Genomic DNA, 27,349 nt, shown 5'->3' with positions numbered 1-27,349 from the left:
CCTCTCATCATCAACTTTTAACTTGTTTAGAGTAGAAAGAGGGCAGATGTTTGCACTGGAACCATTGTCAACTAACACCCCGGTGACCACAGACTTTTCGCATTTCACTGTGAGATAGAGGGCTCAATTATGTTCTGTACCCTCCAGAGGCAAATCATTGTCAGAGAATGTGATCCGGTTAGACTCAAATATCTTATTGGCAATCTTTTCTAGATGGTTCACAGTAATTTTGTCGAGGACATGAGCTTCATTCAGAATCTTCATCAGGGCCCGACGATGTTCATCTGAATGGATCAACAATGATAACAGGAAATCTGAGAAGGAGTCTTTCTCAACTGTTCTATGATGGAGTAATCTTGTACCTTCATTTTTCTCAAAAACTCCTCCGCTTCTTCTTCAGTGACTGGTTTTTTCACTAGAACTGGATTGTCTCTGAGTGTTTTAGCTTTCCTTAACTTTTTCGGGGCAAAGCATCTCCCAAACGAGTTAATCCCTGGGCCTCGTTAAATTCCTTTTTCACTTCCCTCCCCTTATAGGTCACTATCACTCGCTCATAGTTCCATGGAACAGTCTTGGTGTCACCTACCGACAACTGGGTCATAGATTTGATAATGATAGGGTCTGTGCGAGCACCCTCCACAATTATGACTGGTTTACTTGCGACCCTCGGCATGATCACCTTTGGCTTTTCTTTCCTTGCTAAAACATCACTTGGGGACCTCTTTTCAACTACCACAACTAGATTATCATTTGGCATGCTCAACTTGTCCACCGATCCTTCAGCTATCAAAGAGATTGCTCTTTTGACAACCGGGTCCTTCACCGACTTACTTTTACTAGACCGGATCATCATGACAGATTGTGAAGGATTCTTGGGTTTCCCATCTTTGTGTACTATCTCAATCATGTGCATTTCAGCATGGGCCGGCAATGGGTTCTAATTGATGTTGGGTGTTTCTAGGCTCTGGACCACAATCTGGTTCGTATCAATGAGCTCTTGGATGGCGTTCTTCAAGTGCCAATACTTTTCTGTATCGTGCCCCAGAGTATCAGAATAGTACGCACATCTGAGAGAATAGTTTAGGTTCTTTGGAGGGGGGTTTGGTAGTTTTGACTCAATTAGCCTCAGAACATCCAACTGCCTCAATCTTTGAAATAAGCTGGTGTAAGATTCCCCAAGCGGGGTGAAGGTTTTCTTCCGCTACAACTTTTCATTCCTAAATTCAGACTTGGCTCGAAAAGTTGGACCAGTGGGGTTTCGGTATGTTTGTGGTGGTGGGTAAGGGTTTCGTGGGGCTGGTGCACGCCATTGTGGGTGAGGAGGGGGTTGAGCATATGACTGTGCATGATGGACGTGATATTGGGGTGGCCTGACTGAGTATTAAGGCTCTGGTAGTGGGAAGTAGTGTTGGGGTAGACTATATGGAGTTGAGGTATAGTCCTGAAATTGGGGTCGAGGTTGGGTGTAGTGGGTAGGAGAATCCCCTGGTCCATGCCATGATCCTGAAATGACCATAGCGACATCCTCTTTCTTCTTTTTCCCAAGCACGCCTCCGGTGCCATTCTGGATTGCCTTAGTTGCTTTGATGGCGGAGTAGCTCATGATCTTGCTTGATTTGAGCCCTTCCTCTACCATTCCTCCCATTATCACTACTTCGTTGAAAGACTTACCTATGGCCGAGATCAGATGACCAAAGTAAGTAGGCTCCAAGGCCTGAAGAAATTATTCCACCATTTCGTTCTCCTCCATTGGAGGGTTAAACTGTGCTGCCTGTTCTCTCCAGCAGAAATCGTATTCCCTGAAACTTTCACTAGGCTTCTTCTCAATCTTAGTCAAAGACAAACTATCTGGAACGATCTCAATGTTGTATTGGAAATGACAAGCGAATATTTGGGCCAAATCATCCCAGGTATACCATCTACTATGATCCTGATGAGTGTACCACTCCAATGCCGCGCCACTCAGACTCTGGCTAAAGTATGTCATTAACAGCTCATCTTTCCTACCGGTTCCTTTCATTTTATTGTAGAATCCCCTTAGGTGGGCCACAGGATCTCCGTGCCTGTCATACAGGTCAAACTTGGGCATTTTGAACCCAACAGGTAGTTGTACATCAGGGAACAAACATAGATCTTTGTAGGCTACACTTACTTGACCTCCCAACCCTTGCATGTTTCTGAGCGATTGTTCCAGGATTCTCACCTTCCTAAACATCTCCTCTTGTTCTGGGTTTTTAGGTGGTTTCTCAATCTCAACAGGGAGATTGAAACGAGGAGTGTATGAGTAATTATCTGGGGCCTTGAAAGTAGGCTCTAGGGATAGTACTGATTATCTTGGGTATGGAATAATGACTCACTAGAAGATCGATGGAGTGTAGCTGGTGGAGGTGCTACGAAAACATGGGTAGTTGGTGGATGAGGGTATGGGGTTGTTTTGGTTGGTGGAGCTTGTATGGTTTGGGAAGTGGCGCCATGACACTGGTGGTAAGGGGTGAAGCCTGGCACATGTTGTGGGGATGAATCTATAGCGGGAGGTTCTTGGGACTGAGCCAGCGGTGGGATGAAAACAGGGTTGGCGAGGTATGATGGTGGGGGGTTCCCTTTCATCCATGCCCGATACATCTCTTCCATTTGGTGTTTCAACTTATACAACTCCTCTTTTAGACCGGATTCAGTTTCCTCCACCTCCCTCGGTGGATCAATAATGCTTGCATCCAATTCTTGGCCAGTCATGATCAACTTGTCTTTGGACTTGGTGTTGTACGGGTGAGTTGCCAGAATGCCACACAAACTAACCACCTTCATGTACTCAATGACAACAACGAACTTGTCAGTGTTAAAGATTTAACAGATAGGCAACCGCACATTTGGGATGCAATTAACCTAGATAGTTAAAGCTTCTATCGTGCATTTGAACGACGGCATGCTTCATCCCAGCTTTTAACTAACTCTTCGCATTTTGCGATTTCTCTTCTCTCTCTTTTCTTTTTTCACTCCACACCCTCTTTAATCATTATTGCCCTTTTCCACTTGTTTTGTTGCCTCCCTTTTATCTTGCACTCGTTTTCTCTCTTGTTTTGCCATTATTTTTTTCCCTCGATTTTCTCTATTTTCTTCCCCCCTTTTTCCCTTTTTTTATGGTTATGATCGAATCCTATGGGGATTGCCTACGTATCATGACGCCGCATGAATCAGATCATTACGTAGTTCCGGGGATAAGTGTAAAATAAAAGAAAGATACATTTTTTAGGTTTTCAATTTTTCATAAAATAAAATAAAAACAAAACATCCTGATTGCAACGACTTCTCCTACAGAATTAATCATAAAAACTAACATACTCGAAAGGTGGACTAACAGACTCCAAAAGAAAAATGAAAATACAGACTCGAAAGTGGACTAATGAACTCCAACAGAAACAGAAAATACAGACTCAAACAATAAAATCAGAAATACATGAGTGCCTCAACTGCTGCACCAGGGGCCCGCGGGACATCGGTCGATCTCGCCGCGGGCCTATGCGCCATATCTTCTTGGAGGAGAAATAGGTCATCCATAATCTGCCAGACAAAAATCAGAATGAAAGAGAAGAACATGGACCTGGTCATGTCTTCATATTCGTTTCACTTCATCACAATGTAGTCCGCAATCCTCCTAACCCTTTCCCTGATAATACCCTTCTCTTGTAGCAACGGTCCGATCTGCTAAGATCTAGCCCCCAAAACTTGTGCGACTGTATGATTTTGCTCTTGAAGATGTTGCAGGTCTTTTTCTGGTTGCGACATCAGTGCATAGCAGTGTTCTCTTTCTGCTTTGAAATCTCTTGCCTGCTTGGTCATTTCGTTCTCAAGGACGGTGATCTTTTTCTTCAACCCCATGATTCCATTGTCATATTTTCCTTTTAACTGTTGAACAAAGCGTGCTCGTTCCTCCGCATTTTTAGCCAATTTTGTTCGAGCCTTTGCTAATTCGCCCTTGGCCTTTTTCAGATCAAAACCATATTCACCCACTTTTTGCCTAAGGTTACCTATAAGCTTTTCATCTTTTGCACTTCTGGCGGGGTTTTCGGCTGCTATTTTCATTTCTTGAATTTGGGCTTGGAGGGCGTTATTTTCTTTGGCTAACTTTTTCTTTTCACCTTCATCCGGAGCGGCTTGCAAACCATTCTCAAATTGAAGATCTTTGACTTGCTTTTCCAGCTTGCTTATGGTGGCCCTATACTCATTTTCTTTGGCCAACCAATCCCATTGTTCCCGTGATGCTTCGATAAATTCTTGAAGATGGGGTCTTTTGGCTGGTCTTCCAAACTCAACACTTCTTTTATACCAAGAGAGGTAACCAGACGAGACTTCCCCCTTGGATAGATCATGCACTCAGGTGTTTGCTGTCAAGTACTGGCATTCACTCCAGATCTGGCGAACCGCCGCTTCATGAAATTGTCCATCAGAATGGATCTCGACTGCATGAGTGCTAAGGTCTTCGTCCTTAGGAACTATTTGGCATCTCCCCATCTGTCTCAAAACCCGGTATGGGGATAAGGCTGGATACTTCTGAGACTCATCAAGAGGAAGTGACTACCGGTGGCAGGCATGTATATAATTTCATTAGCAGGAAGTCATCCAAATGTCCACTCTATTTTATAAGCAGTTGTGGAACGGAGGTAGGATATCTAATTTGCGACCCCTTCCGGCATCTTGAACCCGTCGACCCTTGCATGAAACTCCTCTATGCAACTTTTCTCTGTCGACCCATAGTTCATGTACCGAGGGAGATGACATAAATGCTCAATCATCAATATTTGTAGCAATAGATTGTACCCTTCGAAATAATCTACTCTGTCTTTGCAAGCTGTGAGAGCGCGGAATATTTCAGACACTATCGTAGGTGCGAGAGTGCTTTTAGCATTAGTAATAAGAGTGTTGACGACTCCGGCTACCCGCAAATCAATATTCTCATCCTTCCTAGGAAACACTAGAAGACCCATAAATGCTACCATGAAGGCAAAACATCTATGTTCTACCCATTTTGGCCGATTCCCTTTACTGCAGATTCTGCTTTCCAGATTTTCAAACCCTCCTACAAGTCAGTACCGCTGTTATATGAAGCGTAGAGTGAAAAACCCTGCCGCCAAATCTGCATACTGGACCCCCTAATTATTTTCAACAAATCCAGAAACTTGTGTGGGGGTAACGGCCCTTGGGGTGACTAGGTACTTTTGTCTTTAACCCTCGGTACTCCCGACATATCCCGCTATCTCCTCTAAAGTGGGTGTAAGTTCAAAGTCCAAAAAATGCAGAACATTGTGAGTTGGATCCCAAAATGTTACTAGTGCTTTGATTATATCTCCCCTGGGCCTGATCTTTAGTAAACCGGTGAGCCCCCCAAGTAATTATTGACCGTGTCTCGTCCTTGCCCACCTAAATCTTCCCACCACATGTGTAGTTCCAACGGAATCTTGGTCATGGCCTTCATTGGAAAATTTTTACTCGTGCTCATTCTGCACATTTAGATTAGGGTGATTGGTTTAAAGACAAAGTGGAGAAAAAAACTGGCGAAAGGGGTTATTTTTGCAAAAATCAAGAAATCAGGGCTACTTTTGCGAATACGACCCTTCAGCACTTTGAAATGGAAGTCTTTTAGGGTTGTGTTTGCTAAGTGGCAAAAAAAATTGACAAAAACACAGTCAGCGGCCGTTCTTGCAAAAACAGCCCCCCGGCGTCCCGTTGGGACATTCGGCTATTTAGACAAGAACGGCATCACCCACTTTATTTATGACAAAATGACGATGCCTCATATATTTTTTCAAAATTTTCAAAAAGCGGGGCTGGGCCCAATGAGGGTTGCCTACGTATCCCACATCCGGTGAGAATCAAACCTGCGTAGTTCGGCCAGTTTTGATGCAATCGAAAAACATAAACATTTTGAAATGATTTTTCTACTCTTTTTCTCTTTTTTTTCAAAATTTTAGAGTTTCGAGGCATTTTAGATACCAGATTTTGGAAAACGGATAAAATTCTCTCTCATACCCCACACTTGGTTTTTCTTTTGGTTTCCTCACTCAATCTAGAAAACAGTCAACATGCAATCCGAAAAAAATTAAATGCGCAGGTAGCACATAAAAAATGCATCAGGTTGGTCTTTTATTTTCGGGTACGCCTGTCCTAGACGGACCCAACCTCTGTATTGAGTCCCTAAAGTCAAATGCGTATGATGCAAACAAGCGTTCCTACTAGGGATCTGGCATGAGGCTGAGTTATTCTAAGTTCAAAACCTGGGTATATTGTTCTAGACTTGTGTATTCGAGCGGACAACTAGAGCCGAAAGGGGGAGGGGCTACGTACCGGGAACCAAAAGACCACCCGGTTTTGTAACTTGCCTGAGCCTCTTCCTAATTTACGATATGACACTAACAGAAGAGGAGCCACGCCAGCGTGCACATCCCCGAAGATGAGAGGGGAAGGGTTTCGTAGCAGTTTAAATACAGTTCAAATAGTATCAAAGCGGTAAAAAGCAGCATTTAACACATTAGGCCCAAACATGTAATAAAACCAGATAATAAATAAAAGCCAAATATAACAATTATTCGAAGCTCGAATTCTTAAACCCTGAGCCAGAGATTCTGGGTTCGTGTCCCCAGCAGAGTCGCCAGAGCTGTCACACCTTCTTTTTACTACCCCGAGAAGGGTATAAGGGGAGTTTTTTCCAATTTAAGTGATAATCAAAATGGGATTATTTTTACTTAAAAATCAGAGTTGCCACTTGGGATAATTTATGGTGTCCCAAGTCACCGGTTCAAATCCCGAATCGAGGAAAAATTGACTCTGTTTTACAGTCCGCGAACACAGAAATCCAGGTAAGGAATTTTGTTAATCCGAGAGAAGGTGTTAGGCACTCCCGGGTTCCGTGGTTTTAACAGAGTCGCTCAGCTATTAATATTGGCTTATTTATTTGATTTTGAAACATCTCTGAAACCTATGTGCATTTTATCCCTTCTAAACTGCTTTTAATAATCAGATTTTTATACAACTAATTATTTGATTACACTTTGTGAATCATGTCACGGGAGTCGTACCCATGATCCACAACATGTTTATTTTATTAACAAGATTAAATTGTGACCGGGTCACATAAATGTACCCCCGAATTTTAGAAATTAAGCATCATAACTACGTCATGAGAACCGTACCCGTAGTTATGACAATTATTTAATTAACGCGCCTAAAGCTAACTACGAGAGTTCAAGGCATTTTTTTCTACACTAGTTAAGACAATTAATATGAGGGCCATAGATTAGGTGATTCAAATATGTGAATGGCGCGCCTCAATTTTATTAAAGGAAAAGTATTCCAACTAAATGAACCATGGATATTCATATTTAACACTAATTAGGTATCACAACCATGCCATGAGAACCATACTCGTGATTGTGATGTTTTAATTATGTGCCTAAAAGAAAACTACAAGATTCATTATTCTTTTCAGTAATGCTAGTTTAAGATCTTTGTCAGAAATCAAGAATCAAACTTAGGGCCCATTAGATTAATTTGATTGCTATGGGGACATTGAATTGCTATTGATGAGCTTCCTTGAATCTAAGGTCATATGTTCGAACCTCATCCAGCTACTGACTTCAAAGGGCTGGGAGATACCATTTATTTTTCAACTGACTTGTTGAACAAATTGGAATAAAATTAAAGACTAGCCAACGTTGGTCCGTGTGAATTTCAATGGGCCATACTCTATGGTCCACGACCTAGAGTATCCAGACTCACACACATATCCCTATTTGGGTTATTTACAAGTCTGGCCCCATTTCACCCTTTATGCACAAATCACCCCTAATTCCGAAAATACAGCATTGAATCAAATTAACAAAGTTATCACATGGAAACATTAATACCCAAATCATAATCATAATCTATGAAAATCTGGACAAAATGATCAACGGTTAACACATGCTTTCATGCAAATATACGTTAAGCAACAAAATCTGACTATCATTAGCCACCCAATAAGAATAGGCTTCGAGCTAAACTAAAGAGGAACAAATCGTGTAGAAAATAATAGCTAAACAATAGATAAGTAACCTTGAAATCCAAATAAACTCAAATCCAAACTTCAAAGAGACCGCACTAACTACTTCTATTACTATTTTCATGAAAAAACTGATATACTAGTGAATACTTGCCAAGGTGAATATGGTTTATCCACCTAAACTTTAATCCACAACATAGAGATATCAACCTCTAATACAACACCAACAACTGGCCTATTTTTGACTTAATACTTGTTGATTTGGCCAATCAGTGGCCAAATCCACAAACTGTAGCCAACGCTCAACAAAAACATCCTTCAACAACCCTCACATAGGCATCACTTTGAGCAAGAATCACTGATTTCAAAGAAACACACCATCATACACAGCACAACAAAGCTAGTATTGAGACAGACTTTAACATATGAGGCTGGTGAACCAAAAAATGATAAATCTATAATATTAGATCTTTAATAATGATGAACAAGAAACATTCAAATCCATATGAAACCGCTGAGCTAAGTTGAATATCCAAAGTCATGAATATTACCACCATATCACATATCCACTAGCAGCTATAACATGCTTAACTATGGCTGGAAAGAAAACTATATTAACACTAAACCATGACATAAAAACTACTTGAATTAGAATCAGACTTAGAAGAAAACTAGAGCTTAAACATTTGGAGCATCAGCTTTCATTAAGCATTTTATACACTCCAATTCCAAAGATTCGAAAGTGTACCTGAATATTGAAACAAAGCAAAAAGGAAGGAGGAGTTCAGCAAGCAAGAAATGTGAACAATATCAACAGCTCAAAACAGTAGTAAGCAGCTTCTTAGGCTAATCTTGAACCCAGAAAACCAAAACTCTTTTGAACACTTTGAGGCTCTTACTAGCAGAGAGAAACCAAGACACAATTCCAACCCATTTCAACCAAAATAATGCAGAAACTTTCAGTATTTTTAAGGTCTGATCTCTAGTGTGTTTTCAAAGTTTTGGTGCAGTGAAATAGTGCTGAAAGTCTGTATTTTTAGAAGAAAATAATTCAGCCGTTTTGCTATTTCTTTTATGCTCTCATCTCTGCCCTATAGAATGAGAAAAAGATCTTCTTATATGCAGACCTTAGGGCAGCATTATCAGGCTTTCCTCTTTTCTTAATTCTCCCTTTTACCTCTTGTTTTACTTAGTTATTTTACCCCTTAACCCCTTAAAAATATCTAAGCTCTTACTTATATCTTAACATGCAAGCCTACCATTATCCTCTAGAAGCTTCTCCATAAGACTAGCTGATTCAATAAGCAAACGAACTTGAATTAATCGATGCGAGCTATAATTGACCATGAACTAGAATATGCTAAAAATATTTTAACAATTAACTAATTTAAACAAAAACTGAAAGCAACATGCTTGTTAAATGCTCTAACCTATCATGCAAACGGAAATTAATTGAGCAGGAAAGAAAGAAAGAAAGAAAAAGTATGAACAGAGGAGAGAAAAACAAAATGAAAAAAAGAGATGAACAACTAACCAAAAATCGGAGAGTATCGATTAAATTAGCATAGATGACCAAGAGAAGCACAGGTGGAAGACATGGCCAGGCTTGAGATGCTTCGACGAAGCTTGAAACTGACCCTAATGAACACTCTAGTCAAGAATAATCTATCAGGGCAAACTTCGAGCCACGACGAGTAGAAACTTCAAAAGAAATCCTAACTCCGAAATTAGGTCAAATCTAGATCCAAGATTCGATGAATTCCAAAGGCTGTTTGGGGAAATTGTTAGGGGTTTTGAGTTTGGGGAGGCCTGGTGGTTATAGGGTATGAGTTTGGGGTCAATTAGGGTTGTGCCGCCGGCCAAGGTGGTGGGAGAATTTTGGAGCGGCTAGGGTTTCTAGTTTTTTGGGAGGGAGACGGAATGAGGGGGGGTCTGAGGGGGTTGGGGTGTGTTAGGACAGTTATATAGCGGGTGGGTGGTGAGTTCTCAGCCGTTTGATCAAAAGAGATCAATGGCTGGAGTTTAGGCAAATAGAACGGCGTCGTTTGGGTAGGGGTTGGGGCTGGACTGGGTATATCTGGGTATTGGGCCTGGGTTTGGACGGATTTGAGTGGAAAATTTGGCCCCATTTCAAGACCAAATTAAACCTTTTTTTTCAAATTCTTTTTTTTCTTTTTCTTTCTTTCATTAAAAACCTAAATTAAATCCTAAATTAATCTAATTTATAAAATTAAACTAATTATCTATTATAAAAAATATAAAAATCACTTAATCCTAAATCAAAAGAGAAAAACTACTATTCTAAAATTTAAAGCTAAAAATGCAACAATTGGATCATTTTGTGATTTTTATTTTTAATAAAAGAAATAAATAACTAATTAACCTTAAAAATATAAACAACAAAGCCTAAATGCAATGCATGGTATTTTTGGCATTTTTTATTATTTTAATAAAGTTAAACATGCACAGAAATGCAAACAATTAACAAAAAATCCTACGAAAAATCTATAAAATTGCAAATAATTGGGAAAACTTTATTCCTTTAATTTGTAGGAGTATTTCATATAGGAAAAAAATTACGTGCTCACACCGGTAATGCAAGATTCATTGAGAATGGTGAAGTTAGTGGGAGTGTTGAAAAGCAAAGTGTGGAAATTAAAGAGATGAGGGTCAATATTCTATTACCCACAAATGTGTCTACTTCCACACAAATACCAAATATTGTTTCAGTTGTTGAAGAACACTTTGACAACACCGAGCAACATTTGGATGAAATACTTCATGAAGAAACTAACTCACAAATATCTGACACAAATGAACCACAAGAAATGCCATTAAGAAAATCTCAAAGAGTTAGAAAATCGGCTATTTCGGATGATTACGTGGTTTATTTGCAAGAATTAGATTTTGACATTGGTCTTAATAAGGATCCGGTTCCACTTTCACAAGCCATAGAAAGTAATGAGTCTGACAAATGGATTGATGCCATGAAGGAAGAGTTAAAATCCATGGAATACAATAAAGTCTGGGATCTTATTGAATTGCCAGAAAATTCTAAAAGAATCGGGTGTAGATGGGTCTTTAAGACCAAACGCGATTCAAATGGCAATATTGAGAGATATAAAGCCAGACTTGTTGCCAAGGGTTATACTCAGAAAGGAGGCATTGATTATAAAGAGACCTTTTCACCGGTCTCAAAGAAAGACTCGTTAAGAATTATTATGGCTTTGGTGGCTCATTATGATTTAGAGTTACACCAAATGGATGTGAAAACTGCCTTTCTTAATGGAGATCTTGAGGAGGAAGTGTATATGGACCAACCATAGAGTTTCAAAACTAAAGGAAAAGGTCAAATGGTGTGTAAACTGAAGAAGTTAATATATGGACTTAAACAAGCTTCACGATAATGGTATATAAAGTTTAATGATACCATAACATCTTTTGGATTTGTGAAAAATACCGTTGGTCGGTATATATACCAAAAGATCAATGGGAGCAAGTTTATATTTTTAGTCCTATGTGTTGATGATATTTTACTTGCTGCTAATGATTTAGGCATATTGTGTGAGACAAAATATTTTCTCTCTAAGAATTTTGAAATGAAAGGTATGGGTGAGGAATCCTATGTGATAGGAATAGAAATATTCCATAATAGATCACAAAGATTATTGTGATTGTCTCAGAAAGGTTATATCGAAAGAATTCTAGAGAGATTTAGTATGAACAATTGTTTAGCAAGAATTGTTCCAATTCAAAAGGGGGACAAATTTAGTCTCATGCAATGCCTTAAGAATGATGTAGAGAGAAAAGAAATGGAATCAATTCCTTACTCTTCTATTGTTGGTAGTCTGATGTATGCTCAGACTTGCACAAGACCGAATATTAGTTTTGTGGTCGGAATGTTGGGAAGATATTAGAGTAACCCAAGAATTGATCATTGGAAAGCGGCAAAGAAAGTTTTGAGGTACCTGAAAGGAACGAAGGATTACATGCTCATGTATAGGAGATCCAAGCATTTGGAAGTTGTTGGATACTCGGATTCAGATTTCGCTGGATGTATTGACACTAGAAAATCCACGTTTGGTTATTTGTTCCAATTAGTTGAAGGAGCAATATCGTGGAAGAGTGCCAAACAGTCTGTCATTGCTACATCCACGATGGAAGTAGAATTTGTGGCATGTTTTGAGGCCACAATTCATGCATTATGGCTGCGAACTTTATTTTAGGACTTGGGGTTTTCGACACTATTACCAATCCGCTGAAAATTTACTGTGATAATTCTGCAGCAGTATTCTTCTCCAAGAACGATAAGTACTCCAAATGTGCCAAACATATGAAATTAAAGTACTTTACCGTCAAGGAGGAAGTTCAGAAACAAAGAGTGTCACTTGAGCATATTAGAATTGATCTCATGATTGCAGATCCGTTAACGAAAGGTTTACAGACAAAGATATTTAAAGAACATGTACACAGAATGGGTCTTGGCTGTATTTATGATGTTTTGATACTCTGAACTCATTTATGTGTTTCTGATATATATTAGTGATTTACTATTTCTCATAATGGTGTACACATTATTATTTTGAGATATTACAGAATAAGACTCAATGAGATATTATTGTGGACCATAATATTTTATAGCTTATGGACCTGGTACGATGAGTTGCTAATGTTGTAGTATATGGAAGGAAGTATGTAGACAAATTATATATAATCGCTGTAACTCACATTTAGTAGTTTATCGTATTATGGTATTTATGATGGACATTATAGAAGAGATTTGTTTATGCGCAACTAATGTTCCTATATTAAATATTAATATTATGTGATTATTGGGCCAAGGGGGAGAATGTAAGTTATATTTCCTACGTGTATGTGGCCCAATAAGATCAGGCCCATAATTAATATTTAATTAATGAGCAAATCTCATCCGTCTGATCAGTTACTTGATGGACGTACCAGATTAAGTGAGAACCTCTATAAATTGGTCCTCTCCCCACCCATTAGGTTATCGTATCTTATTTATTTTTTCCATCTCTAAAGGCGGCGGTAACGTAAAGTTAGGGCAAGGGGCGAGAAACCAATTTTGAATTAACGCTTCCGCTTCACGATAATGGCTGACGATTCAGGTATGTTTTCTATAACGATTTCGTGTAAAATTATCATGTTCAAGATCCTGGTATGCAATTAAAGTTTATGCTTACATTACTTACTAGGCCAACCTTAATGAAGTCAGGGATGTTTAAATCCTTGAAATGATTTAACTTATATATACTATTGTATTAATTTTTACATGTTATAGAATTTAACTTGCCTTATTTTTCACTAATCACACCTTTTATAGATGGTTACATCATGTAGTTATTACTCCTTCATGTCCATATTAGTTGTCGTATTTCTCTTTTAAATATCCCTTAAGAAACTATTAATAAGAGCACTTTTTAACTAACTATACCCTTATTTAATAATACTCTTCACTTTTAAGTTTTTTTGTGATGTATAGTCAATGTTTTTACTTTCAAGAACATTTAATACTAAGAGCAAAATTAAAAAATAATAATTAATTATACCTTGATGTTTTAAGACGACAACTATTTTGGACCCGATATATTTAAGAGACCGAATAGATGAAAACATCTTAATTAATCATCATAAATTAATACTCTCTTCGTCCCAAACTATCTGTTGTGATTTCTGAAAATAGTTGTCTCAAATTACTCTATTTGGTATTTTAGAAGTTCAAGACTAAATTATTTTTTTCCCTATTTACCGTTAATATTAATTGTTCTTGAAGAATACAAATACCTCAATTGACATAAATAAGGATAAAATAGTCAAAAACCTCTCCTATTTAATATTTTCTTAAGAGACACGTAAAAGATAAACACGACAGATAAGGTGAGACGTAGGTAGTACAACCTAATTGGATTGGCCAGCAGCCGCATTAATTTGAAGCCTTTGAAGGGGAACATCAAGTGATTCCAAAGTCGTTAATGCTGTTAAAAGGAGAAAGGATAAAACGACTAAAAAAATCATAGAAACTTTTAATTGCATTATAGAAAGTGATTAAAGAATACTGAAGTATTCTAGTTAGTCATTACTGCATCCTTGATTCTGGATTAGTATGATTGGAGTGTTAAAAAGATTAAAGAAGAGCTAAATATACACATGTCGCATAACTAAACCAATGCATATATCCTAATTGGCTGTTTAATACATTCTTATATTTAATTAATCAACAAATGGATAAAGGAGGGAAAAAGAATATGAAAAGGAAGAGGAAGCACCACTTTTAGCCTTCTATAAAAATCCAATTAGATGGACAACCACATCATTTATCATAGAAGCAAGAAAGAGATTAGTGTTCTAGTAGATGTCCTCTAATTTTGTAACCCTAATAGGTTGGAAAGAAAGAAGAGAATTTTGGCACAATGGTAAAAGAGTTCCCGCAATTGTGATGGTCACAGGTTCAACTCGTGAAACAACTTCTAAAAAGAGATTGGAGGTAAGACTGTATTAAGACAAACCTATTATGGTGCAACCTTTTTTTATAAGGGTAATTTAGTGCATCGGATTATCCGTTACTAAATTGTAGAGATAATTATTTGTTGGATGCATCACGTGTCACAAGTTACGATCTGTTTACAGGTTACACAACAAGTTCACTTTACTTCACAGGAAGGAAGAGTGACAGAGGAGAGTGAGCACACATGGTTCTTGTATGAAAATTTCATGCTTGAAGCTCTGCGTGCTCGCTCTCTATCCGTCACACTTCAACCCCTCCTCCCTAAGTCCACTATAGGTATTTTAACCTGTAGCAGTTTATCTAACTTATATTTAGTGTTACTATTTTCATACCTCATACCTGTAATTAGTTTTTGTGTAACCAGCTAGTAGTATAAACTTATTTTAGTGCTTTATATCCATATATTCACTAAAAATGGGTTGGATAATGAACTTTTAAAAAATGGATCAAATATGAATAAAATCTATATTATCCACTTAATTAATAGATAACTAATGTCTTTAACTTCTACATTTGCAAAACTCAAATTGAGGGTTCCTCAAGTTTGGGAAGCTAAGAATTCTCCCAAAAGTGATCATATTCAAGAATTCATGGATAATATAGAGTCCATATTATCCGCCGGTTAACCCATTTTCTATCCGTATTAAATAGGAAAACTACCAGTTAGGTCCGCCTATAAGTAACTTATTACAAAAATTGACCAATTCATAAAATATTACAACTATTAGCCAAATGCTACTAATATTAACCAATTAGCTATTTGTAGGCAAAAAAAGTTAATTTTTTGCTTTCTTTTGAGTGAGTGTTATTAGAATAGATTGTGTACATCTTAAGGAGTTTGAATATCAGTTTTGGGATGATTTGATGGAGTTTTGAGGTGGTTTGAATTAAAAAAAGATTAGTTACCTCCTATAGCAAAGGCTGATACCATATTTATTTTAACCCTTTTAAAAAATTATAATACATAGCTACCTTTTAATTTTTATAGCCAAATATATATTTATGGTCACCTCCTACCTTTAAGCTATAAAATATGCTTTGTATTATTTTTCTCTCTTATTTTTTCAGATTTTTCTCCACCCTCTGTCTCAATGCCAGCTTGTCAAAGACTAGGGTTTTGAGATTTTAGAGAATCTTACCGGTCCCTACCCGAGCATTTAGTTCCTCATGGACTGGGTTCTTGATCGAAGAAGTTCACATGTCACTCTTCACTGTTTTTGAAGACCTTTTAGCCAAAAACCAATCTCTCCCCGATAGATATCGATGTTTTAATCGTTAATTGCAGTGGATTTTGCCCTGCTACCTCGCTTTCTTCCATAATTGTTAACAAGTTTTCCCTGAGAGAACAGTGACGTTTCCATAATTCATCTCCATTGTCTCACAAAATTTTCAAATTCTACTGTGCTTCCTAGATCTCTTTGGACTGGGTTCTTGATCGAAATGGGAACAGTGACGTTTCGAGTCAGAATCGCGAATTTTCTGTTAATATATTTTAATGTATTTCAATGTATCTCGTTGTATTTCATTGTATTCATTGTCTTTTTTCATTGTATTTCAATGTATTCCATGTATTTCATTGTATTCACTGTCTCGTTGTATTCCATGAATGTATTCATATATTCTTTTAATTAATATAATTTATGTATTCAGATGTATATATGTATTCAACTTGCTCTGTTTTTGTTGTATTTATCGGCTGGAAAAAATATTCAGCATATTTTCTCTGAAGATTGCTATGTTTTTGGGGTGTTTTTCGGTTGATAATCATTTTTATAATTGGAAATACAAATTTTGTGTGTTATAATTGAGTTTGTTGAGTTATATTAGGAGTCTATTATGTTAATTGATTCACTTTCCGTTTAAAACCAGCTGAATAGACCATGAATTGCGCTATTTATGTTACTATATTCACAAATACATATCGTGAATACAGTCGAATACAATAATCTGTCTAGCTGTAATCCCCTTTTTCACGCCGTGAATACAGTCGAATACAAAAATTTGTCTAGTTGTAATCCTCTGTTTCACGCCTAGAAATGCTACTGTATTCATGAATACAATAGCTTAAATACATCGAATACACTCTAAAAAACATGAAAATATAGCTATAGGAAGTAATATAGTAAATGGTTGCTACAACTAGCTAATAACCACTAAAACATAGTGGTTTCTGAAAGTTTCTCAACTAAAAATTCGAAGTAGAAGATGAAAAAAATGATATAGTGTATCATTTGTGTATCCCATATGTATCGTATGTGTTTAAATATGTATCACATGTATATCTATGTGTGAGATTCATACGTGATACATGTTTGATATATATTGTCGCGGAAGAATATTTTAAACTCGATTTTAACTACGAATTTTGATACCAAATCACCTCCAATCTTGCTCAAATTTTGTATGTTGCCTCACTTATATATTTTTAATGAATTCCAACCATACCCATTTGAAAAAAAAAAAAATCTTTTTGTGCCCTATTTTTTTGATATTGTATATGATTGGTCATGAATTTTTACTCTATACTAGTCAAACTCGCCTTCAAACTTCATCAAATTTAGCATATTTCCTCATCTATGTATTTTCAATTAATCACAACAATACTTATTGGCAAAAAACTTTTTTTTTACCTATATTTTTTGAATGTTATATATCATTTGGTAATTTTTTTTGGCTATTTTTAGTAATATGACTAAAATAGCTAGTTGTTGGTAAATAGTATCTTTCTTTGGTACATTCTCGTAAATTCCCTATTAAATATGGGTCGGATCTGATAAATTATTCGTTTTATATTACCCGTTTTCGATCTCATATTCGATCCGACCTGTCCGTTTGCCACCTCAGCTGGCAGTATAAACTTATTTTAATCCTTTACTAATTGTAAATCTTATTTAATTTAGCAAACATATGAACAATGAATGATTAGTGTTCGTGACATGTTGGGGCTAGCTGTGACTTGAGTATTAATGCATCTGAACTATCATATATTCCATTATCCATGATTATACCAAGTGAAAACATATAGATATAGACTAATTCATTCCATTATATCAGACTACTCTATCATTTTCACATGTGCAACGAATAGAGATATATATACATGGCATGAATTGGCCTTCCAAAATATAATAGTTATGTGTAAGTATATGCTAGAGTACTCAGAGATCTTTTCTTGACTTTTATTTAGTGTGTAATTGAATTATTCCAAACGTCTGAGTCCATTCTGTGATTTTTTTTGGGGGGGGGGGGGAGAGAGGGGGGATGGGGCATTTTTTTTTCTTTTGGTGAAGAATAGCAAACGTGCTGCCAAGGGATCCCTTTGATATAAAAATAGAATGAATATTCATGGATAAACAGACATTCTATTGATTTTTAATTTTTGGGCTGAAAAAGTTTGTCAATCCGAACGAATCATTCTTATGATCTTCACCCCATCCTGAATTTCTTAGAGAATTTTTTTTTGACCAACCAAATATTAAAAAAATAGAAAATATTATTCGGAAAATGTTTTTCTCCATATACCAAACACGCCCTAAGAATTAATTTGAACATTATCTATCTTTAGGAAAATAAAAATGTTTGATAATTGGAAACAAACAATATGCCAATGTCAACTAAGGATCAACTTGATCTTTTGGAAAAGTATTAGTTCCAAGAAAAGTTATGCCTCAATAATGAGAAATATAAGGGAAAAACCTTCTATTTTTCACTAGTTTTTTTATGTCTTAACGTGTCAGTTAATTTTCTTGTATTTGTGTGGGCGTGGGATAGCCACTATTTAAGGTGCTATTTACTTTTTTATCCAACAATTCTAATGTTGAGCAAAAATAACCACTACTCTATTAAAATTAATATGAAAAGACATTTTTACCCTTTCTTCCATAGAACCGGAGCCCCGACAATAGCTGTTTAGAATTTGTTCGTTTTGTTTCAAAGGAAGATTGTTGTATCGCTAATGGCTTTCCCTCTCGTAGGGTAAGTTGGTTTCGGCCTAACTTTTGGTTTATCCTAAGGCTTGTTTGATCTTTGTCTTAATTTTTGGTGGATTTTTAAATTTTTGGTTTGGGTAGAAGACAAATGGCTGCTGGTGCTGGTAGGGCTTTTGCTTGGAGCACCAACAACACAAATCAAGTTCAAAAGTTAAGGACATGTAGTCTTGAAGTCCTGAACTTAGAGTTCCAAGTTAAAAAGTTAAGGACATGTAGTCCTGAAGTCCTGAACTTAGAGTTACAAGTTCAAAAGTTAAGGACAATAAGTCCTAAACTTACAGTTACACGTTCAAAAGTTAAGAACAATAGGTCCTGAAGTCCTGAACTTAGACTAACAAGCTCAAAAGTTAAGGACAATATGTCCTAAACTTAGGCTAAGAAGCCCAAAAGTTAAGGACAATAGGTCCTGAACTTACAGTTACAAGTTCAAAAGTTAAGGACAATAGGTCCCGAAGTCCTGAACTTAGACTAACAAGCTCAAAAGTTAAGGACAATAGATCCTGAACTTAGGCTAAGAAGCCCAAAAGTTAAGGACAATAGGTCCTGAATTTAGACTAACAAGCTCAAAAGTTAAGGACAATTGGTCCTGAACTTACAGTTACAAGTTCAAAAGCTAAGGACATGTAGTCCTGAAGTTAAGTTCAAAAGTTAAGGACATGTAGTCCTGAAATCCTGAACTTAGAGTTCCAAATTCAAAAGTTAAGGACATGTAGTCCTGAAGTCCTGAACTTAGGGTTACAAGTTCAAAAGTTAAGGACATGTAGTCTTGATATCCTGATGTTAAGTTCAAAAGTTAAGGACATGAGAAGAAGGGTGTTTTCGTCCGGGCAATTAAGGTTTATTAAAGCAGTGGCTAAAGACTAAAGACATTTTAAACAGTGGCTTAAAACTAAATAGATGTATTATTAGTGGCTAACCGTGTGCTTCCCCCTACATATGTTAGGAGTTACTCTTAGGGATCTCAGTAATGTTGGGATTATTTCTTATTACTTATTTGGCTTGGTACATTAAAAAGATATTGCATAATTTATTTTTAAAATTATTTGTTTACAAAGATACTCTCCATATTCTTTGGAAAGGATTTGGAAAAAGTTTTGAAAGTGCAGTTCTATCTTTATACATGCTTATCCATATATTAAATTATAGTATTGCTAATGTCATGGTTTGCTATGTATAAGAATAGTAGTGAATAGGATGTATAACTAATAGTATATGTATACATAAGTTAAAAATACTATCAAATAATGATTAACAATACCAAAGCTATTACGTGTATAATATTTCCTATTACATCCTACCAAACTACCCTTTATGGTCAAACAACTATTCGAGTTAGAACAAGAAATTACTCTTCCATTATACATGTTTTTTTAAAAGAGAAATATATATTTTTAATCATAAGTCGACAAAATGTATATTTTTTTATATATGTATTTTATATACATATAATATATTATATTTTTTGCTAGCGAATACAATTAGTTTTGGTCGATCGGCCAATTTTGTATTTTGTCCTTTTTAAAATAGTGGGTCTTTCGGAGACGGCCTCAAGGTAGGGGTAAGGTGTGCGTACATATTATCTTCCTTAGACTCCATTGTGAAATTTTAGTGGGTTATTGTTGTTGTCCTTTTTAAAATCATGGAGGTCTAGCTAATTTGTGAGCACATTAATTATTCATCAAACACTTTCATTCACTATACATGTTTTTTTTTATTGGATGAGTGTGAAATAAGCAGATATCCCTTGATTTTCCTCCTAATTTTTTATACTAAATTTCCTGTAAAGTTGAAGTCAAAATTTTAAAAAATAATAAAGAAATAGAAAGGAACTACTAAACAGCTTATCTGGTGCGTGTTTCACGTCGAACCTGGACCAAGTGGGCCCAGAATCATATATCTAACCGCCCATTGCACGTCTGGGCCGTCAAACTGACCCGGTCCTCTTATGGCCCAATTGTCAACTTCTAAAAAACTGCAAATTGACCCCCAAATTACACGTCAAATGTACAATATTTATCCTTAATATTTTCTTCTCACTCTTTTGGTTGATTACGTAGTAGCATATTCCTTCTCTGTTCCGAAAATGAAAGTGAATGTTGACGGAGATACTGGTGGTTCTCCGACGTCGACGTCGGCGATGGTCACCGTGGCGGTGGCAGTTAAGAGTGCGGAAGGGAAAGGTAGTCAGCGCGCGGTGAAATGGGCAGTGGAGAAGCTGTTGCCTAAAGCTCATCGATTTGTATTCATTCATGTTATGCCCACAATCACTACAATTCCAACTCCATGTAAATTCTCTTTCTTTATCAGTAGGATTTAAGTTATATACACTGACGCTGTACAATTTTTTTCTGGCATGTTACTTACTATTTATATCAGGTTACGTACTACTTGTTCTAAGTTACCGATCAATGCTGTTAAATGGAGTTACTTGCAATTAGCTTTTAATTAACGCCATCTATGCCTAATGTTTTACGCCATATGTGCCTAGAACTTAAACTCTTATCCGTATTAGTGTGGGGCATTGGTTCGAAAAGGCGGAATAAATATACTCTATCTCGGCCAATTTATGTGACATACTTTCCTTTTTAGTTCATCTTTTTATATTTAAAAATAATTTAATTTTAAAATTCTCATTTCACCCTTAATGGGATTTTATAGCCGCATAAATGTCTATGGCTTGTTTTAGATCACAAACATCGTTATTAAGAAAAATTTAACTTTAAAATTTCCACTTTATCCTAAATGAGTTGATTTATAGCTGCACAAATGTTTGTGTTCTAGACCACATATTTCAAAAGTCTTAGTCAAACAACGCCACATAAAATAAGATGGACGGAGTAGTATTCATGTAGCCGACCGCAACTAGTTTTGGATTGAGGCTTAGTTGATTGATAGGTTAATTGATTATTGCATGTTGGAAATGCTTAATTGTTCAAGACGAAAGATGTTACCTTTGAATTGCTTTATTTTCATGGAAGTTAGCTGGCTGATGAATTTGAATGAGGTAGTTGAATTTGATTCTCTTTACCGTTACTACTTTATGTTTGAATGAACAATTTTTAAATTTATTTAAAGGTGGTATCATATCTGACAGCTATTGGCCAGTTGCTATCGTTTTAGTTTTGACAAGTGTCTGTTTAGTAATGTTTATGGCTGATGAATATTATAGCAGGAGAGAGTACTCTTGTTGATGAGCTTGAGGCCAATGTGGTGAAACTATATATAGAGGATAAGAGGGCTCAATGTGAAGAAATCTTTATCCCATTTAAGATTTTGTGCAAAAGAAAAAATGTAATCTTCTTTTTTTTAAGTACCAAGTTCTCCTCCTTTGTTTTTGGTTTTCTGTAAGTGTATTTTATGTCTGAACTTCCTGTAGGTTGAGACTTTGGTGCTGGAAGGGAATAATCCTGCAACGGTGCTCCTAAAATATGTGAATGACTCTGGGATTAAAAGTTTAGTCTTGGGCTCTTACTCTCCCAATTACTTTTCCAGGTATGTCATAGGGCCAAGATGTCTTGGATTTTGGTTTATCACTCATTAAATTTGCTAGTGGAGTTTACCGCTGCTAATAATATCAATGCCTTGTTCATCTAATATTAAATTTCCTTCATGAATTACCCAAATTATAGGCCATTTTTATATTAATGTAGCTTAATGGTGGTTCGGCAATCTTGTTTTCTTTTGACAATACTAGATTCTCTAATGCTGCAACATGACCTTTTCCCGTGATGATTTTTAGTGGAGATGTTTGATTCCCAATCGCTGCTTGTGCTAAACTGATCAATTTTTACTAGGAAGCTGAAGGGATCAAGCGTGCCTTCAATTATCCTCAAGCATGCTCCAGAATGTTGTGATGTTTATGTGGTGTCCTCAAATAAGCTAATGACAAATTCGTTAAATCCCTTATTGGCTACTGGTACGTGGAAATCTTTTGGACTCTCAATTTTCATCTTGCTCTCTGAAGTTCTCTCTTTTCTGCCGTTCAGGAATAGCAGTTTCTGACTTCTATTAAGTGTTTGTATACTGTGAAACAGAAGGTGATCTTCCTACAATCAATAAACAAAAATCCAGTGCATCTTCTGCCTCCATAGATGGTGTCTCTCACAGCAGATCATCATCCCTTGCTTCTAGCCATCTGAATTTTCCAGCATTTCTCGATGGGAACTCTTCTAATTATGTCAGTCTTCAACAGAAACTTAATCAAAATCTGGAAGATGTAACCACAGGTCTAGAGACAGTCAAGGAATGCCATATTTCCACTTCCTCAGAGCAGGTAACTTTGGTAGCTTTTCTCTAATGTTTTTCTTCAAGAATTTCTCTTAAAACTTGCATGCTTTAATATTCCAATTGTCATTTTATAGTATAATATTTTTTAGTACAACCACAACTATACTGATTGATGTGATACTTTTATTTTGACATTACTGTCTATTTACAGTTAGACATTCAAGATGAAGTGGAGAGGGTGCGCCTAGAATTACAGACTACTTTAGCAATGTACAATCAAACATGTGAAGACCTGATCCATACCCAAAACAAAGTAAGCTCTTTATCTGTTTACTTTACCTAATCTCATTGTAAGCTTGAAGTGCTCGTCTTCCATACCGGAAACGACAATTTTTTTTTTGCTGCTGATCAGAATCATGCTCTCCATAGTCTAGTTGAGTTCCATTTTAGTTAATGGCCTTACACCTTTAGTGAGATATAGGATAAGTTGGTAATTCACTAAGCAAGATATTGAGCCCCCATCATTAACTTGTCCACTTCTACTAGCAAGCTCTGACATTACCTTGCACACTGTCTTTCAGGTCCAGTTATTTTCTTCGGAATACCTTGAAGAGTATAGAAAAGTGAATGCTGCCAAGAAAAGAGAAGAAAATCTAAGGAAAATTGCTGCTGAAGAAAAGGAGAGGCATCTTGAAGCTGAGAAGGAGGTCGAGACTGCAAGAAAATTGCTTTCAGAAGAGACATATGAGAGGCAGATAGCAGAGTTGAAGGCACTGCAACAGTCCTTAGAGAAAAAGAAAACTGTCGATGCACTATTATCATCTGATCACAGGTATAGAAGGTTGACTAGAGAAGAAATTGAGGTTGCAACTGATTACTTTTGCGAGTCCAAGATGATTGGTGAAGGGGCATACGGGAAAGTTTACAAAGGTGATCTTGATCATACCCCTGTTGCCATCAAAGTTCTTTGTTCCGATGCATCCGAAAAGAAAGAGGAATTTCTAAGAGAGGTGATTCTTCAAGCTTTTCTGTTTTCTCTTTCATTTTGAGTTACACAATCTTAAACATGCCTCCTTGCGCTGAAAAGTTATGCGTAACGTAGTGGAAATAACCCTCCACCTTCAACCAAGAGGTTTGAGGCAAAGTGAAAAAAGAGCCACTATTGACTCTTGGGTGGGGCTGGGGCTTACCATATCAATCCCTGCTTGCATTCATAAGTGTTTTATTTTGTAGGTCTTAAACACCTTTTATAGTATTATTATCAGCACAGAACAAGAGTTCCAACTTCACACCTACATTCCTTGCCTTTACTAGAAATCACCAATCCAAGACCCTTTTAAGTATCTTTATTCCCTGCTCTGGCAACGGGAGTTGTTCACAATGCATATCAACGTCATCCCACTAATTTCTTTTCTTTTTCGGGAAAAAATAAAAATTAGATAAGCTCAAAATGCCATTAACATTAGACATGGTGTTCGATCTATTTTTTTGATGCCGTACCATCACATTGGCACATGTTACACTATTTGTCCTGCTAATTCTCTTCACTTTAGTATGCTTATTGACAAGCATTCTTAGAAACATTACGCAGTGCATCATGTATTTTATCGTGTGCACATTTATTTGTTTCATGAATATATGGGCTGCTTACCAGATATAGTTGGTCCCAAGTCTAAGTCATTTATAACAGATTCTTTCAACTTCTGTTGATATAATAGTGTAGATCATTTGTAGGTGGAGGTTCTTAGCCAGTTACATCACCCACACATTGTTTTACTGCTTGGAGCCTGTCCTGAAAATGGTTGCCTTGTTTATGAGTATATGGAAAACGGAAGCCTGGAAGATTGCATTTTGGAACGGAACAGTAAACCGTTTCCCTGGTTTTCTCGATTCAGGATACTGTTCGAAGTGGCATGCGCTCTTGCATTCCTGCACAACTCAAAGCCTGAGCCTATTGTTCATCGAGATCTTAAACCGGGAAATATATTGCTGGACAAAAATTTCGTGAGCAAAATAGGAGATGTAGGTCTAGCAAAGATTATATCAGATGTTGTCCCAGAAAGTGTTACAGAATATAGGAACTCTGTTCTGGCTGGCACCCTTGGTTACATGGATCCAGAGTATCAAAGAACTGGCACACTCAGACCAAAGTCTGATCTTTATGCTTTTGGAATAATAACACTTCAATTACTGGCTGCTTGTCGTCCTAATGGCCTTATAATGGTGTTTGAAAATGCTATAAATAGTAATTTATTGGTGGATATACTTGATAAGTCAGTTCCTGATTGGCCGTTAATGGAAGCAGAGGAGCTTGCTAGGATGGCGCTAAAATGCTGTAGCCTTAGATGCCGAGATAGACCAGACCTCGAGACTGAAGTTCTTCCACTTTTGAAGAGACTTTCTGAATTTGCTGACATGCGTACCAAAGTGGAGAAGAACATTATACAGGCACCTAGTCCGTACTTATGCCCAATCGTTCAGGTGAGAACTGGAAATTCCAGAGGATGACCTAGTCATTTCTTCTGTAGTTTTTGTGCATGCATCTCATTCTGCTTTCTGCTGTTGTATTATCATGCGGCATCTTTGCAGGAAGTAATGGAAGATCCACAGATTGCAGCTGATGGTTTTACATATGAGCATAGAGCAATAAAGTTATGGCTCACCAGACATAGTGTATCACCAGTTACAAAACAGATACTGCAGCACAAGATGGTCACACCAAACCGCACATTGCGACTAGCTATACAAGAGTGGCGATCACAAGTAACGTCGTTCAGACCCAGATCTTGAAATAGGGTCGCAAAGTGCATGATATCAAGCCAAAAGGAGAATTGGAAAAACAAAAAAAAAAGATTATTAATAGGTCTCTCTTATTCAGAAGTGGCTTTAGAACAAAGTCAAGTGTGTTATGTGCATATACATCATTCTAGTGTACATTAGCAACTGTAGTCTTTTTAAGTATTGTATAGCTCCTTATGGTAGGGAAAACCTATAGAAAATGTAACATAATTCTTTGAATGAGATGATACATTCTGATTGTTTTTCTTCCAGTGGAAGAGTCTGAACTATATCCTTGCTTTCAACAAGGAGTAGCTGAAAGTTGTATGTAGCTAAACTGGTTTTTCTCAACATACTGTATTGCTCATTTGGAAGCAAGGGAAAAAATTAGTCTTGAGGACATATTGGTAATTTGACATTGCCATACTAGTTGATCTTGAAGCACTAGATTGTTGAAGAAAGTGAATATGATGAGTTTAAGGAGGTTATTACAATGCAGAATAGAATAACAAACTTCAAGACTTGATGTAATTTAGAGTAGGAGATCCTCAACTCGCAATTTCTATGATTAGGACTAGTAGATGGATACGGTCCGAGCAAGCACGGGCCCAACATTTATTCTAAAGTGGTTGAATCCATGAAAACTGGCTATACCGTGCTATTTTTACCTCACAAAGGGTTGGGAATATTGTAGTCGTGGCTTCTTATAAATGGTGAATCACTTGGAGCAGGTGCGGAGCTAGAGTGTCGGCTAAGGATTCAGTCACTTCTGCTTCTGCTTCTAGAGAGAAATTACTTTTTTCTGCTTCTTCAAAACTGCTTCTGCTTCTAGCCAAAAACACTTTTTTTTCAAAAAAAAACTTGGCCAAACACCTCAAATTAAGGAAAAAAAAATACTTATTTGAAAGGGAAAAAAGCACTTTTGGCATGGTGAGAAGCTTGGCCAAACAGGCTATTAGTTCAACTCTCATTCTTTACGATAAGTCTAATTATTAGTAATCTTAATTTAGTAGTTAATTGAAGTAGTAATAACTTCAACCAAGTTTTGATCATTCTAAATAGCAAATAAGCCAAAAATTACTTGAACATTTTTAAAATTCAATCTCTGTGAAGACGATAATTTTACTATACTATATTTGGCTAGCGAGCATCAATTTCGTGTTACTTTTTACGCTTGTTACTACAATTAAGCAATCCTTAATTCCTTATTTGTAATTTGACACTTAAAAGCGCTTTTTGAAAAGCTTGGCCAAACACAAATTATTTTTCAAATTGATTAGCCAAACACAAATTATTTTTCTCCAAAAGTACTTTTTTGAAAAGTGCTTTTTATTTTTCTCCAAAATTACTTTTTTCACTTCTCAAAATAAGCTGATTTTTTCAGTTTGGCCAAATATGCTACTATTAGTTTCTACCGACCGGACAATTTTTTATTTTACCCTTTAAAAACCGTGGAGGTCCAGCTAACTTATGAGTGAATTTATTATTTATTATCGAACACTTTATTTCTTCAACTAATATAAATATCGATTAATTTATACTATGATCTTTATTCTAACTTTATGATCCACTAGTCTACACCCTTAAATACAGTCATTCATTCTCTCTTGATTTTCCTCCTAATTTTCTATACTAAACATTGCTATAAAGTTGAAGTCAAAACTTGAAAAAATAATAAAGTAATAGAAAGGAAACTACTAAACATTTTTTTTCCATTGTTTCCTGGTGCGTACGCTGAATCTGGATATCTAACCTACTTGCACGTCTGGGCCGTCAAAATGACCCGGTCCTTTTATG

The 27,349-nt window shown here is 36.6% G+C and overlaps 1 protein-coding gene across 2 annotated transcripts; it reads left to right on the top strand.

Annotated features, from left to right (window-relative positions):
• The first annotated feature begins 20,555 nt into the window (after positions 1-20,555).
• Positions 20,556-25,981, top strand: LOC107783409 (U-box domain-containing protein 34). Of its 2 annotated transcripts, XM_016604375.2 has the most exons (9): positions 20,556-20,832; positions 21,717-21,838; positions 21,924-22,039; positions 22,342-22,463; positions 22,582-22,820; positions 22,986-23,087; positions 23,356-23,784; positions 24,509-25,255; positions 25,364-25,981. In XM_016604375.2, the coding sequence occupies exons 1-9, from the start codon at positions 20,631-20,633 to the stop codon at positions 25,562-25,564; spliced, it is 2,280 nt and encodes a 759-aa protein (XP_016459861.1). In that variant the 5' UTR covers positions 20,556-20,630; the 3' UTR covers positions 25,565-25,981. The 2 variants fall into 2 exon arrangements, with proteins under 2 accessions (XP_016459861.1, XP_016459862.1); XM_016604376.2 differs by lacking the exon at positions 21,717-21,838 and having other exon boundaries at positions 20,664-20,832.
• The last annotated feature ends 1,368 nt before the right edge of the window (positions 25,982-27,349 follow it).

This window comes from Nicotiana tabacum, chromosome 8, assembly GCF_000715075.1.
Source record: "Nicotiana tabacum cultivar K326 chromosome 8, ASM71507v2, whole genome shotgun sequence".
Taxonomy (NCBI): Eukaryota; Viridiplantae; Streptophyta; class Magnoliopsida; order Solanales; family Solanaceae; genus Nicotiana; species Nicotiana tabacum.
Note: the sequence above shows the minus strand (reverse complement) of the source record. Positions and strands in the feature narration are given on the sequence as shown.